The sequence below is a fragment of the Canis aureus genome, chromosome 24 (genome assembly GCF_053574225.1).
Source record: "Canis aureus isolate CA01 chromosome 24, VMU_Caureus_v.1.0, whole genome shotgun sequence".
Taxonomy (NCBI): domain Eukaryota; kingdom Metazoa; phylum Chordata; class Mammalia; order Carnivora; family Canidae; genus Canis; species Canis aureus.
In genome coordinates, this window is record NC_135634.1 from 24,964,924 (window position 1) to 24,981,959 (window position 17,036).

A 17,036-nucleotide genomic window follows, 5' to 3' on the forward strand; every position below is an offset into this window, starting at 1 on the left:
GTACAGTAAATGTATTTTCTTAGTAACATTTTCTCTTCTCTTACTTTAAAAATACAATATAAAATGTAACGGGCAGCCCGGGTGGCTCAGCGGTTTAGTGCTGCCGCCTTCACCCCAGGGCCTGATCCTGGAGACCCGGGATCGAGTCCCACGTTGGGCTCCCTGCATGGAGCCAGCTTCTCCCTCTGCCTATGTCTCTGCCTCTCTCTGTGTCTCTCATGAGTATATAAAAATCTTAAAAAAAAAAAAAAAAAAAGACTTCCTTTAAAAAAGAATAAAACACATATATAACATGCAAAGTATGTGTTATAATCAACTATATTACGATACAGGTTCTAGTCAACAGGCTATTAGTAAAGTTTTGGGGGAGTAGAAATTATATATCAACTGTAAGGGCAGGATTTGGTGTCCATTAACTCCCATGTTGTTCCAAGGGTCAACTGTACAGGTTCTAGCAGTTACAAGCATCAAATCTTAAAATGTACAAAAAAATTTTAGAGACTTTTTGGAAATCACAAACAAGGATATTCATGGCAATACTATTCATAAAAAAAAATGACTTTTAGGGAGCTAATTACGATCCAATGGGATACTATGCAGCCATTGAAATGTGTCAGTATTTTGTACAGTACTGATCGAACATTCTCTAAAATAGGAATAAGGGGAAGAGCAATCAATACATATAAAATGTATGATCGTTGTGTGTATATATATATATTAAGCTTAAGTCTCTCTTGAAGGCTAAATTATTGTGGTTGCCTCCTAGGAGAACCAGGCAGTTGGGAATCAAGTATATAGACCATCTACTACATAGCTCTTTTACATTTTATATTACTAAGATGTGTTATTTCTTAAAGTAAGAGTTCTTATAACACCTCCATGTACTAGCTGGTCTGGGGTGGAAACTAATTTTTTTTTAAATTTTTATTTATTTATGATAGTCACAGAGAGAGAGACAGGCAGAGAGAGAAGCAGGGTCCATGCACCGGGAGCCCAACGTGGGATTCGATCCCAGGTCTCCAGGATCGCGCCCTGGGCCAAAGGCAGGCGCCAAACCGCTGCACCACCCAGGGATCCCTGGAAACTAATTCTTATTCCCATTTCAGTGCTTTCCAACAGAACCCAATCCTTGAAAAGTTACCTGGTCTTAAAATTTTACTGATACAATTTTTCAGAAGGATTTGAATTTTGATCCACACTTAGAAAATATTAAATGGGATGATTCACTCTAAATCCTCAACTTATTCTAGAGCAGTTCTTAATTAAAAGAAATGAGTCATTCTCACAGCTTAGATGTGTTATGCTCTATACAAAGAACATTTTAAGCAATCACAAAAACTCCCCAAAAGATGACAAGAAATCTGATAGGTCTGCCTCATGGGGTCTAACTTACGAGATTTAGAAATCCTTAAGGAAACAACACTTTTGCCCTATTTCAATTTTACTAACTCTTAGTTAACATCCCTTTATGCACCAATTTTGGATAGCTGTAATTCTCCTTTAACATGGAAAAGCTGTGAAGCACGTACTGACCCTGTATTACAAATGGGAAGCTGTAAGATCAAAGTTCATAAAGCTAGTATTTATATAGAGCTGGGAAACTGTTATTCAGACCAAGGTTGTCTCTAAAACATATTACCCTAATTTTTTCGCGCTATTCAGCCACTTAACACTAGAAATTATTTTTTAAAATAAAATTTTCATTTTGATCAGCAACACTCCATATTTAAATGTGCAACTACTGGGATAGGATTAGGAGGGCAATCAGAGGTCTGCAGATTTTGATTCTTTATTCTGGTAATCATGCTAATACCTGACTCACTCCCAGTTAACCATACTTACCCCAATATGGCATAAGACAGACAACAAACTGCCATGGTTGTTTAAGACTATTTTAAAATTTGATAGGTAATCAGGATTATCAGATCAAGTTTAAGTATAAAACAATCAACAAATAGATTTGTTCTGTCATCACTTGGCCAACAGAGGTCGATTTTCACTAGAAGCCTCTGATAACTTCAAAATAGTAATCTTAATTCAAAGAGGAGCAATTGCTCCTTCAATGGAGCATTTCTCAAATAATGATTTACCCAGTAAATATAAATCCTAGTGAAATTTAGTCATGGCAGACCATAATAACTACCTCAAATGCTTTAAGGTTATCCAAAATTCTAAAGTTTAATAGCAATGCTACATTTTTAAAGATTTAACTCAAAATGCATTCTAGTATTCACCTTGAACTAATTCACAATCAACAGAAAATTTAACCTGTTACTAATGATATTTTTAAGTTTTTTTTTAGGTTATGTATTTGTTTTAGCTCCTCTGCCTTTTATTAAAGACAGTTTCCCAAAAAATAGTGTCAGTTTAAAAAAAAGCAAAAAAACCAACGGACAAGTTAGTAATAAATCAATAGCAATGTCAAGAAAAAAAAGTTACTCACTTTGTAAAACTGCACCAATTGTAGAGGTTCATTCAATTCCAGGTCTATTTTTTAAAGAACACTTTGTAAATTAGAATAAGGGCATGTTTTACTTTTAACCAAACATTTTACTCAATCAACTCTAAGAACTATTAGGCAGAAATTAACAAGAAAATCTTGACATGGCTCCAGACTCTAAGAATTTTTAGGGTGAAAACTAACCTAGCATATCAAGACAAAGACAAAAGAAATAATATACATAATTTTATTACAAAATTTTTTTTAAAAAACAAAATGCAACATTCTAAAAAACCCAAAATTTACTATTGATACTAATTCCTACAAGTCTGCTGTGCTACAATACACAAGTCAAGAAATTAAGAAAACCATTAAATATTTAGAAACATTCAACATCAGAAGCTTTAAAATCTAACTGTATGTAGTAGCCCCTCAAAAAGCTACAACCTGCATTTTTAAAAAAGTATTTTCTCTACAAAGAATCTTATCAGCTATACAAAAATCTGTACAGTTTTTATACTGAAGCTAATATTGAGCTGCACTTGAATTCACATTCTTAGCAAAACAATTGCCTGAGCACACACGCACACTCCACACATATTACAAGATAGCCATTTATTCCTCATCTTCCTCCTCTTCCTCATCATCTTCATCTTCTTCCTCCTCTTCCTCTTCCTCCTCATCCTCTGGTTCATTCTTCTTCTTTGAACCCGTTGGCCTGCCAGGGCCCTTCTTTCCCGCTTCACTTTTGCCCTTGGCGCGATATGCAGCAATATCCTGAAATATTGTTGAAAAATAAAATCAGCATCCGGTGTCATTACTCAACTGTGAAAACCACTAAGTTGTAAACAATCTAAGATCATTGACCAATAACCCTGATGACTGTCTAAAAAGGTATGCAGAATCTAACTCAAGTTTTGAGAGCATTTATTCCCTCCAGCTTTAAAAAGTCAATGGTATAAAATGATGGGGCTGTAGTAGATGTCAGAACTTTCACTATCAATGTCCAATTATCTCACATTATCTACTCCCCTCCACTTCTTAAATATATTTACAGAATACAAAATATTTGGCTTTCCCTTTCTGAAAAGTAACAGACCCAGAACTGTAAGAGTCTATGTAGGAATCTACCAATGCTACAAACACTGCTTTCAGTCAAAACAAAGGTAAGTTTCAATGAGCTTATAACGTACAATTTTCACTAGACTCTCCAAATACAGCTGACAACCATAAGGACAAGATTAAACTTAACTCCATAGCTGATACCTATTATCTAACAGTCTTTTTCAGAAAATATGTCTCATTTTAACCTTGGCTTTAAAAAGGGAAGACAACGTACCTTTTCATATTTCTCCTTTAGCTTAGCTGCTTTCTGTTCATATGGTTGTTTATCTTTGGCTGACTGTTCAGACCACATTTCACCCAGCTTTTTTGCAGTGTCCCCGATGGATAAACCAGGGTGTTCACTTTTGATCTTTGGGCGATGTTCAGAGCAAAACAGGAAGAAAGCAGACCTGAAAAGAAGCGAGCGACAGTGTTAACAAACTGAATGGAAAATTAAGGGGCAATCTGACCCATCTGAAGACGAACTTACGGAGGCCTTTTAGGAGCATTGGGATCTTTCTTCTTTCCTTTCTTGTCACCTTTGGGAGGAACATAATTTTTCATCTCCCTGTCATAGCGAGCTTTGTCACTTTTTGCCATATCTTCAAATTTCGACTTTTCCTTTGCAGACATGGTCTGTGGACATGAGAGGCGGTATTAAAGTACGTAAGCAATGTGAGCCACAGGCACCCAAACGGGATCAAGGTCTTCCTTTCGGGCCGCATTTTACTTTTTGCAGTCTTGGAAGTAAACGAAAACCTCAGGTAGTCTGCCCCAAACTCAAAATATCTGGGCGAATCACCACCGCGGTAGGTTACAAGTCACCTCCGTGTTTAAGGTCCTGGCCCCAGAAAAACACATCCGAAAAGCCCTCAGCGCTGCCCGAATTCCGCTCTCACCTTCCATCTCTCCGAACATTTCTTGGAGAATTCAGCGAAATTGACCGAAGAGTCCGGGTGCTTCTTCTTGTGCTCTTCCCGGCAGGTCTGCACGAAGAAGGCGTACGAGGACATCTTGCCCCGCGGCTTGTTGGGGTCTCCTTTACCCATGGTGCCGGGCGGCGTCGGCCTGGTGGGAGAGGAGCGGTGGGCGGACGCCCGCGGGGCCCCGCTTCCCGCCCAAATACGCGCCCGCCCCCTCTCGCGAGGAAGGCGACCGGCGCCGCGGCTCCCCCACCAGCCCGCCCGGCGGTCGCCTGCGCGCACACGCCCTCCTCCCGGCGCCCGCCCGCCCGCCCGCCTCACGCGCGGCCACCACGTCTCTCCGGAGGCCCCGGAGCGCCGCCGCCCGCCCAGGCCCGGGCTGAGGCAGGGAACGCCGGGGGCGCCGTCGAGGCCCGTTTCCTGACAGAAACGTCTTCCCGGCTTCCACCTCGCCAGCCCGACTCAAAGAGTTGTCGCCTCGCGACCGACGTTCAAAAAAACGACTGAAGCCGGGCCCGGACGCCGCTTCCCGCCCTCCACAGCCCACGGCCCTCCCCGGCCCTCCCCTCAGACTCCGCTCCCCGGCTCGAACCCCGAGAGCCGCAGTGCCCGGCCCGGCTAAAAGGCTACGGGGAAAGGGAAAGCGGCAGGCCCACGAACACGAAGGGGCTAAACGGGGTTCTTGCCTGGTGGCGGCTTTTCCTCAGAGTCCCGCGGAGAGGCCGGAGCCAGCAGAGACGCTTCCTTCCCAGGGCTCCGGCGTGAACTGGTTTATCGCTAACGCAATCCTCTGCCTCTTGTTTTGCAGAGTTCTCCGCGCCACGGCAACTTGACGAGCCGGGCCACAGGCCACACCCCCGCCCCTCTGATTGGTTCTGGTGATTATTCAAACTCCCGCAGGCCCCACCCTGTCGCCAGGGAGGCCTCCGATTGGTCGGTGTCTCAGCAGGCCCGCCCCTCCAGCCCCAGCCTAGCAGGTTCGGTGGGTCGCCCAGGTCGTTAACTCCCAGACCCGTTAGAACCGGTCAGGAGAGGAATGTACTGCTCGATCCTGATTGGCGGCGGGAAAAGGGTTTGAAAAATGGCGGGCCTGACGGTGACTGGCTGGGGCGGTAAACGGGGGGAGTGGCTGGCCTGAAAGGGAAAGCCCCGCCAGATTTAAAAATACCAAGTCGGGGAAACAGGGTGGTTCTCGAGGGGCCGGCGGCGGCACGGTTTCCCGGTACTGAGGTAACGAGCAGCCCGCCGTACCCGTTTCCCGACCACTGTCCAGGTCCTGGCTCTCCTCGGCCCCGCCGCGTTGTCTCCTCCTGGGGCCGCAGTCCCTCTGCCGTGCGACCCCGCAGAGTCGCCTTGGTCCCGTCCAGAGAGTCACGAATGGAGAGGGGCTGAGGAGCTTGCCTGGATGGCCGACTGCCCAGCTCCGCCCGTTGTCGCCGAGGCTGGGATAGAACCCCAGTAAGGCCAGAGGTGCGGGGAACCTGGGAGGGGGCGCGGGGGGCGCGGGAGGGCGGCTGTTCCCGCCTCTCGTGGGGGTTACAAAACGATCTTCCAGTCAGGCGTTTCCCGCCGTGGAGTTTCCCCCAGAAGGCCCCTCCCTCCCTTCCCCCTTTGTCTCGGGTGTCGAATACCCGGAGGTAAACAGGGGCGCCCTGGGGTTCCCGGAGGGGCGGGGCAGGGGGCACGGTCTCCCTGGCCCCGCCCCCTGTGCGGGGCGGGAGGCAGGCCTGGGCCCGCCCGCACCAGCGCAGCGGAGGATTCGGGGTCCTGGCCACCGTCCACCTCTGGCTCTCGTCTCCCGTCCCTCATTTATGATAATGTAAGAACTTTTTAAATTCAAAGATCCTTCTGAGACCCTCATAAAAGCAGTGAATGCTCTCCGCCCCCCCGCCCACTGCTTGTATTAGCCGGTGCGTGTGGCGGCACTTTACAGGCTCCTCCAGGCCCAGGTTAAGAACCCTTGTAAGACAGCACTAGAGCTACCTTAACTGCTTACCAACATCACAGAGCTGCTTTTCCCAAAGTAGCGTGGCTTTCACTGACATCTTAGAATGCTATTTCTTTGTTGTATTTAGTTTCGAGGTCTATTTTTTTCTATTAGCCCAGGTGTAGCACTGACAGTTTCAACAGATTTTAAATATTCTTATTTTCTCAGTAAATTCACTGGCATTTGTTAGACTGTGCGTTACCTACTTGGTTTGTATTCAGTAATCATAGTCAATAATAACTCAAAACCAGCAGCTCTATCTAGATTTACTAATAAAAACTAGGTTTTAAAAATGTATTTTCCTTGGAAATAGATGTTGGTTGCACAACATTGCGCATGTATTAATACCCCTGAATTTAAAAATAAATTTTATAAGTATAATGTGTATTGCCATTTGAATAATGTAGTATGATTTGTCAATCTGGAGTTTTATGTGCTTTTTATAGCATAGCTGTAACTGGCCTTATTTGAAAATAGGGTCACTGCAGATGTAATCAGTTAAGATGAAGTCAGAGGGGGTTGGGTAGGCCCCTCATACAATGACTGGTCCTTATAAAATTTATAGGGGAATTTGGACAGAGAGAAAGGCAGAGGTTAGACAACGTGAAAAGATACAGGGAGAAGTTAGCCATCTACAAGGTAAGGAGAAAGTCCTGGAATCTTCCCTCACAGCCCTCAGAAGGAACCAACCCTTTCCACACCAATTTCCATTCTTTATTCCATCACTGTGGAAAACAGGAAAACATTTCTGTATTTAATCTGCTTTTACCTTGGATGCTAAAACTTCAGTTTAGGCTGTACCTCCTGGCCTAGAAGTAACATCAAAAAACACAGTGAAGTAATAAATAAATTTTAAGTGAGATCTAGACAATTCTGGTTACAGAATCCCCCTTTTTATTTATTTTTTTAAATAAAGATTTTTTTATTTATTCATTCATGAGAGACACAGAGAGAAAGAGAGGCAGAGACACAGGCAGAGGGAGAAGCAGGCTCCATGCAGGGAGCCCGACATGGGACTCGATCCAGGCTCTCCAGGATCATGCCCTGGGCTGAAGGCAGCACCAAACCGCTGACCCACCCGGGCTGCCCGAATCTCCCTTTAAAAAAAAAATTTTTTTTAAATAAAAAAACTATATACAGAATCAGGTAACACAGACAAAAAAGTCTAGTCCCAAATGTGGTTCTGTAAAAATGGGTTAAATACACAAGAGGTTTGGTTCACTATTATGAATTACCTGGCATACTGTTAGGACTTTATCAGAAAACTAAAATGTCCTATAATGATATAATACTAAAGATCTTTTTTTTTTTTTTTTTTAAGATTTATTTATTTACTTGAGAGAGAGAGAGAGAGACCAAGCAGGGGGTAGGAGCAGAGGGTAAAGGAGAGAGGAAGAGAGAATCCTCATGCAGACTCCCTAATGAGCAATGTACCTAACATGGGCTCTATCCCAGGGCAGTGAGATCATGACCTGAGCCAAAATCAAGAGTTGGATGCTCAAGAGTCAGATGCTCAACTGATTGAGCTACCCAGGCACCCCTAAAGGTCTTTCCCTTGTTTCTATTATTATGACTCTAAATGGAAAAATAAGACTGTTTTCTAAAATTCAACTTTAAAGCCATTTCTTTTCAGGAACATACTAATTTCATATATCCTAAAAATAATTTTCCAAATTTATCATTAGTATGATGCATCTTCCTAAAAGATAATGAAAAGGAAAGTATTTATGTTCTTTATAAAGAATGTATAAATTAAGAGGCATCTGTGTGGTGCAGATGGTTGAACATCGATTCTTGGTTTTGGCTCAGGTTATTATTTCAGGGTCCTGGGATTGGGCCCTGTGTCTGGCTCTGCCCTGGGGAGGGGGGAGGTTGTCCACTTGAGGACTCTCTCCCCCTGCCCTTCTTCCTACTCGCTTGTGCTTTCTCTCTAAAATAAACAAATCTTTAAAAATAAATTAAAATCCAGCAAGGGCCTGTGATTTTGAACAGTACACTTAACATTTCTAGGCTTTTGATTGACAAACTATAAAATGAGGTGTGGGGGATAATCACTAAGTTACCATTCAGCTTGTAAACTATATGATTCTATAATTCTGTGGATGTGTTCATAATGTGGGAAATATTTCAACTTTGCTATTGTTAGGTATTGTTGAAAAGAACTCAAGTTCTAGGAAATCCTTTGGTTATAAAAATGCCAATTAATTGTGAGCCTAACTAGTTATTTCAAAACAGTATTTGTTAAAGAGTTTATAGCTATTCAAATATAATAAATCATATAGACTAAACTATAGATTACAAAATATTACTCAGTCATCTTAGTCTTCTAGTAAAATATTACTCAGTCATCTTAGTCTTCTAGTAAAATGATTTAACCAAAGGATCCTCCTTCTATAATGATACCATTATAGAATTTTATTTGCCAAACTTTGCCTCAGTTCAGCTTCTCACAAATTGTAGCAATGTAAACATTTAGTAATAAGGTAATTCTGAGTAAGATTGAAGTTGCTTCCAAAGTAGGTCCCAAATTCTATATGTATAAATAGCTATTCTGTAGATAAACTGGAATTTATCTATGATGTCAATCTAACAGGATTGTGTAGAAATGATCTGAGTTGTGCTAACTATTGAAATTTCTATCATTTTTCTCATTCAGTTATCCTTAAAAGTTTGGATATTTTTTGTAATGTGATCATCAAACCAGATTGGAAAACCTTGATAAAAGAGAGTATTATATATCCTTTTTTCCTTTTTTTTTTTTTTTGTAAATTCCCTCCCCCCACATACAAAGCAATAAATAATAAACTCAATAATTTTTTCCTACTATTTTGTTATTAATATAGTTAGCTACAATATAAGTATTCTCTAAGGTTAGTCTTGTTCTTTTAGGTTGCCTAGTTAATGTAAAAAACTGAAAACCACTATCCTGCATACATATTAGTTTCTCAAAGATTAGTCTTATATTGAAATTTAATATTTTTAGGTTGTTTTTAAAGGAGTGAGAGGGGAAGGATAAGCATACTAAGAGTATTATCAAACAGGCACATCCACTTCTGGGGACACCAGTGGATCTGAGGCCTAACTGTACATAGACTTCAGAGATTCAATTTAATGATGTAGTTCAACAATATATTTCTGAAGAAATGAAAATGCAGGTTAAGAAAAGACAAAAACCTTTAATTCTACTGCTAGGATTTTCAATGAAAAATGGTAAGACAAAGGTAGTCTGTTTTCTTCAGAATAACCATTTACTATTTTTATGAATAAATTTGAACTAAATGTCCACCAAAAAGTTACTTACTTTCTAAAAGCCTTCACTGCCACAATCAGGGAAAAAAAAAAGGACAAGCTGCAAAAATCATGTTTTAAAAGAACAAGCTGCAAAAATCATGTTTTTAAATACATTGTAGATCTATGGAAGCAATCAGAAGATAATCCAAACTAAAATTCCAGACAGGTATGCTGTCTGTCCTAGGTGTGCTGATGATTTTTTGAGAAGAATTTATATATTTTAGATGTGGAACTGAGGCTCAATCAGACCTTGTCCCAGATAGGAGGACTTTTAATAAGGGAAAGAGATCAATCCAGCAAGCTTTTGGCAATTGTGTGGGGTTAGCAAAATCAGTTGGAAACTAAAGGACCCATAAATATACTTAATAATTTATTTTTCCACCTACATGAGCTGAATTCTGAAATGGTATAGAAGGCTAGAAGATTGTACCAGAAGGTTCTAAAAACAAAGCAAAATCTCCCAAGGTTTCATAGTGCTTAGGGGACAAGAGTCTGTCTGGAGGGAGAAGGTCTATCACAAACATAAGACCGGTCTCTTCCCAGAGATATTTGCCACTTTTTTTGAAGCTATGTAGGTGGGAATGTAAAGAGACAAGCTCAAAACCATCAAAAAGCAGAAATGAATTTTCTAGTGTATTTGGTCTAAGGAGACAGAGACAGACCACCAAGCCCTCAATCAAAAGCCCATGAAACAATGTCTACAGAACAGGAATGAGCCAGAGGTAAACTGGGTCTTACTAAAACTTTACAGCCCAGCCTGAATACATACAACTCATTCCTCCATTGGATTAAGATAATTCCATATCCTTCTACTTATTACAGGGGTTGATTCTGTCTAATAGAGGAAATGCCACATCCTCTCTATTGTAAGATATCATCTGGAGCACATCAGAATAAAAAATTTGAAAACTAAAGACAGAGAAAATCTTAAAAGGACCAGAGAAAAAAGACATAGCAAAATTTAAAAAGCAGTAAGTGGGTGCTGACCCTTCAACAGAACCATGAAATCCAAGACTAGAGAATGACATCTTTAAATTGCTAAAGAAAAAAAAAACAAAAACAAAAATGCTAACCTTAGGTTTTATATCCAGGGGAAAAGCTTTCAAGATTAAGGCAAAATAAAGATGTTTTTGGACAAACAAAACTGAAAGAGGTCATTGCCAGCAGTCCTGATTAAGGAAAATGATCCTAAATCCTCAGGAGGGAAAAAAAAAAAAACCCAAGCAAGAGTAATTATGTAAATTTAAAATGACTATTACCATTACTTGTTTAAAACCACAATAATAATAATGTCTTATGGTTTTTTTTTTGTTTTTTTTTTAAGATTTTACTTATTTATTCATGAGAGAGACAGAGAGAGAGAGGCAGAGACACAAGCAGAGGGAGATGCAGGCTCCATGCAGGGAGCCCAATGTGGGACTCAATCTCAGGACTCCAGGATCACTCCCTGGGCTGAAGCGCTAAACCGCTGAGCCACCCAGACATCCCTATCTTACGGGTTTTTAGAACATGTATAAGTAGAATATATAACAACATAAATAGTAAGAAGAATAAGGGTCTTCCGTCATTCAGAAAGTGATAAAAGTTAGTAATTAAATCATATGCCTAGCATGCTGTATTTGGGGGTACTAGTTACATAGATATGTTTATATACATATAAGTATATATGAAATATATATATATATGTATGTGCAAAAACTCACCCTTTAGGAACACAGGTCCTAAATTAGTCTATGCTAAAAAAGACAATGATGAATGGCTACTAAGCATATGAAATATGTTTAATATTATTAATCATTAGGGAAATACAAATTAAAACCACGGTAAGATTACCACTTCATACCCACTAGGATGGCTTTAGTTAGACAAAAAGCATCAAGTGTTAGTGGAGACATAGAGAAAATGGAACATTCATTCATTACTGGTGGGAATGTAAAATAAGTACAGTTACTATATAAAATAGTTTGGCAGTTTATAAAAAACTAGAAACAATCCAAATGTCCACTGGCTGATAATTAAATAAACAAAAATGTGGTATATCCATACACTAGAATACTATCTATTAATAAAAAGGAGTGGAGGAGGAAAAAATAAACACTGATAAAAGCTATAAAATGGATGAACCTTAAAAGCATGCTAAGTGAAAGAAGCCAGACACAAAAAACCACATATTACATGATTCCATCTCCATGACATTTCTAGAAAAGGCAAATATATAGACTCAAGGGTAAAGAGTGTTGGCCTAGGGCTTAACGTGGAAGCAAGCCTTAAGCAGGGCCTTGAGGTAGAAGCATGATGGAACTTCTTTAGGAAATGAAAATGTTCTAAAGTGGATTGTGGTTGCACAACTATATAAATTAACCAAAAAAATCATTAAACTGCACACTCATAATAGATGAAATAACTGTACATTTTATCTTAATAAGGCTGTATTTTTAAGGCCAGCGATTTATTATTCCATTTACAGAGCTCTGTATCAAAATGTTCAACAATTTAGACTTTAACAATGAGAGCTGCAGAATACAATATGAAAGTATAAGGATCACTTGAAAGGAAATGAATACTCCTTTTCTATTTTAAGAAATGGTAGTTAAGAGTGTCAGCAGCTCTTGAATTGTAATAGCATTGCTAGTTTGGCCCATATTTGGCTAAATATCTATTTCTTTCATACAACAGGAAAATAATTCATTTGTAGATTCTTTTCAAATTATCTACTTTGGATTCAGTTAAAGTAAATTTGTAGTACATTAATACTATATTGATCTTATATATAGCCAATGATAGTTCTGAGTTTGGTAATGACTAAAAATTTCAAATTCTGATGTAAATATTAACATGAATATAAAGATGGCATAACTTTGTCCTCCAATTTTGTTACTATGCTTAGAAGTTTGATTGTATTTAAAAATATGTTCCAGGTGCACCTGGACAGCTCAGTCAGCTAAGTGTCCATCTCCTGATTTCAGCTCAGGTTTTGATCTCAGGGTCGTGAGTTCAAGCCCCCCAGTGGGCCCCAGTTTGGTCATGGAGCCTACTTTAAGATACATAGATAATAGATAGATAGATAGATAGATAGATAGATAGATAGATAGATAGATGATAGATAGATAGATAGATAGATAGATAGATAGATAGATAGATAGATGATAGATATTCAAAAGCAATAGGAGATTTTCAGCTGTGCTTTTACAAATATCCATCTAAATTTAAAGCCTAGAATTCTAATTTGACTAAAAAATGCACTTACGCATAGTTGAATATTGAACTAATTAATAAAGAGAAAGAAGTACAGGTTTCCCACACAGGAAAAAATATCCCTACTTTCCAAAAATTCAAGTTATACCACTATACTTTTATGAAAGGCTTATGGTATAGTAATGGCTTTTTTTGTAAAGCAAAACTCCTCTTTGGGTTTCTTTTGGTCAGTGAAAACAGATACTAATATCTTTCCTAAAAGTGAAGTGGTGTAACAAACTTTGGGTAAGTGAGAATACCTATATATAATATGTGCCTAGTAGGAGAACCTGAAAGTTTCTAGGACAGTAAAAATTGAAGTGACCTCAGTTTGTGGAGAACTTCAACGATCATTCCAGAAGTTTCTATAACCAGTTATCTGGACAATGATCCAACATTTGTATAGACACAGCAATATTCTGACTATACAGTAGCCTCTAGGTCTATCTGATTACCACATTTATTTTGTTTTGCTTTCTGGGGGGTTTGGTCTCAACAATCTTGGAAATGGAGTAAATGTAATCTTAAAATCTGAGTCTGCTTTTCTTGTTGAGTATGAAATAAAAAACAAGGCTATTCTCAAATCCCTAAATAGTAGCCAATGAAATAACTTCATACACATTTTTTTATTATTATTATTCATGATAGACAGAGAGAGAGATTGAGAGAGAGACAGGCAGAGGGAGAAGCAGGCTCCATGCTGGGAGCCTGACGCAGGACTAGATCCCTGGACTCCAGGATCACGCCCTGGGCCAAAGTCAGGCGCTAAACCTCCGAGCCACCCAGGAATCCCCCATACACATGTAAAATAGTTTTAATGTGGACAAGATTTAAGCAAAAGAATCTGTTTTCTCAAGCATTTCTGGTACAAGGCCTCAGACATCCCACTCAAGATTCAGGATATATCTTCATGTTCTAGTACTAGTTTTCCACTGCCAGTGCTGCTTCCCACCTTGCATACCCCTCTCACCACTTCACTTTCTACAATACAATGACTTCATAAGAACATTTAAACCTATGAGCCTCCAATGTCTCTATTATGTCTAAAGCAAATGAGAAAAAGAGACACTGAAAAACATGCATACCGATTTAATGACAGGAAAGATGAGCAAAGAAGACAGAGCACAGAGATCACAGGTAGGGAAGTGATAATGATAAGCAGTAATGACAAGGGAAGATCATGGGGCTGGTGGCTCAAAGTGATATATGGAGAGGAATATTAGATTTCATAAACTCAATGTCTAATACCATATATATTTAACAATAGAATACAATACACAATACCATTTCTTTAGCAAACATAGTGTCTGCTTTGTGCCAGGCACTTTCTAAGTACTCTAAAAACATTAATTCATTTAATGCTAATAATGTCAATAAGATAGATATTCTGTTATTATCTATCTTCATCTCATAGAGGAAGTAACCGAGGCAAAAAGTTATTTGCCCAAGGCCACATTATCAGTCAGTATCCAGTAAGGAAAAATATTTTAGGTATTTCAGAGGTAATATTACCTTTATTGTTGAGGGAATCCTTATAGAATGGCTGGAGGAGCAAAAAGGAGGAAGGCATAATCCAAAGGCAACTGCAAACAGAGCCAGTATCCTAACACTAGAGGGACAAAAGAGAAACTAGTATTACCCAAAACCCACAAGTACTGTGGTTTGGAGGCTTTTGGAACTTAATATTGCATTATTAGAACTATTACTGCTACCTCCTTTGCAAGAAGCCAGCAGCCTTCAAATGGTCCCCGTGCTTCCCACTCCTGGAGCCAGAGTAGAGGAGCTCGGTGTTCCTGAAGCTGCTGGATCCCAAAGAAAGGAAAAATGCCTTCCATCCTCCTCCTGCCTTTTAATCCATTAGCAGAATGGAACTGGAGACCACCGGCAAGTGAGTCTGGGAAATGATTTTTACCACTCCAGTACCCATATGATACAGAGGAGATGGTAGAGGAGCTGGGAGACAGTGGATATAACCAGCATAGCCCAAAAATTGGCAACTGGCAGAACTTAAATCTCAGGTAGTCCAGCTCCCGAGTCCGTGCTCTCAATTGCTATACCATGCTGTAACATTATAATCTACTACAATAAGGGTATTTCATTTGTCTTAAAAGTAACATCTGATCATACATACAGTTGGCAGCAAAGAAATTACAGGAATTGTATTTATTAAATATCCAACAAGTATTTAGCAAGACTCTACTTTATGCCAGGCACAATTCTGAAAATACAATGATGGGGAGGAGAAAAAAAAAAAAGAGGGAAGAGAGCTCCTTTCTCCCTGTTTCAGACTGAACAAAATTACCTGGGAAGGATTCCAACTGGCTTGGCTTGAATCATGTGCCCACTCATTGAACTAAGCATTTTAGCTAAGGCGTGGGTATTGGGGAAATAACCTGGGGGAAATGCCCACTATAATCCTGAGACAAGGATTTGAGTGCAGGTAGTTTATCTGGAGGATTCAGGAAACACCAGTAGGAGGTGGGAAAATAAGACAAAGAAGGGAAGGCAATAAATAAAGGGTACCTTATCAAGCCAGCAGCCACATTGGTAATGACTGGAGCATAATCCCATGGGAAAACTGTGGGAAATGGTATGAAACACACACCTCAAAGTATCCACCTCAGGGGCAAGAGGGCTGGGATACCTATATAATAAATCCCATCAGTCATTTGGTAAGGGCTGCTGAGATGGGAAGTTAATAATTCTCAGGCATTTGTAAATTGCCCTGACCACAAAGGGAAAGGGCTGCCTCCCTGCTTGGGAGAAAAGAGATGCAAGTCCTGGCAGCTAGAAATCTGCCTGAGAAGTGGTAAAAGCCAGGGAGGTATAGGCAGGAGTCTAAAAGGCCTACTACTCTTAATTTTTTCATCAAATAAAAACTTTCTTTGCACATTGTCATAATTTCAAAAGAAATAATGCCTCTGAAAGAGCTTTATAATGTAGAAAGTATCATAAAAAGAATTGTTTAGAAGTTTCTTGAAGATGGGGAACAAGTATCAATGTTTTATATCTCTCATAGGACCTAGCACACTGCTATATATATGGCATAGGTTCAAATATTTACTGAGTGAATTTTTTAATTTAATTAATACCTGAACATATTATTTTGTAGGTTTACAAAGATAGAATTATTTTTAAACTGCCATTATGATCAGTAAGTCAAATCTCCATCCTGTTTCAAGAATTTTAGGTAGCATGATCTTGTTCTATTCCTTCTTCTGTCATTTTTCTTAAATCTAGACCATTGTAGATAACCCTGTTAATTGCCTACCCAATAACCATTTTCTTCTTCCTTTAAAAAAATCTTGATTACAAATAGGGTATTGATACTGCTAGTTTAAACCAATCATGAGAATGCTACTCTGATTAGCATGAGGAAAAGGCAAGAAAATCATAGATGCCACCCCTGACATTGTTGAACTACTGAAGTGATACCAATAGCAATCTTCCCTCAGCCTTATTACATCAGAAAAATAAATTCCTACTAATACCGTTAAACAGGTATTTTGTTACACAAAGCCAGTGATTCATAACTTTTTGAATAGTATTGTTTCCATTTTGCATAGCAACCCCAAGACAAGTCATTTTATTTCTGGAGTAAATTATTTAAGATAGTAACTCATCATAAAACCCAGAGGACCAGTAATTGTTTGGCCACGCTGGTTTTAATCCTTCTGGATTCCCTTCTAAGGAATGATCATAGTATTCCTCACAGCTCACTATCTGTGCTCTCCCCTTCACTTTGATATTCACTTTGATATTTTAAAACTTACATCTAAAGAAGCTCAGGAGGGCTATATCACGGAGAAAGTTGTAGTACAATGATGGCCTTTCAGATACAAGTTAATGTAGCATAGCCACTTATGTATGATCTCCTCCTACACAGCCCCTTTACTTGCTCAGCTATATTAAAACACACACACACAATTCTCTGTCCTCCCTCCAGAATATATTCTGAATCTCTCTACTTATTTCCACTCTACTATTATCACACAAGTTCACAAGTTCAAATTCAAGCCATAGTAATTTCTTACCTAGATATACAGCAATACAACAA

At 39.4% G+C, this 17,036-nt stretch overlaps 1 protein-coding gene across 1 annotated transcript; it reads right to left on the bottom strand.

Moving 5' to 3' along the window:
* Nucleotides 1-2,673: 2,673 nt before the first annotated feature.
* Nucleotides 2,674-5,307, bottom strand: HMGB2 (high mobility group box 2). Its single transcript, XM_077868573.1, has 5 exons — nt 5,154-5,307; nt 4,444-4,612; nt 4,035-4,180; nt 3,780-3,954; nt 2,674-3,217 (listed from the first exon to the last, which is right to left on the bottom strand). Exons 2-5 carry the CDS (start codon nt 4,591-4,593, stop codon nt 3,056-3,058), a joined length of 633 nt encoding a protein of 210 aa, XP_077724699.1. The 5' UTR covers nt 4,594-4,612; nt 5,154-5,307; the 3' UTR covers nt 2,674-3,055.
* Nucleotides 5,308-17,036: the final 11,729 nt, after the last annotated feature.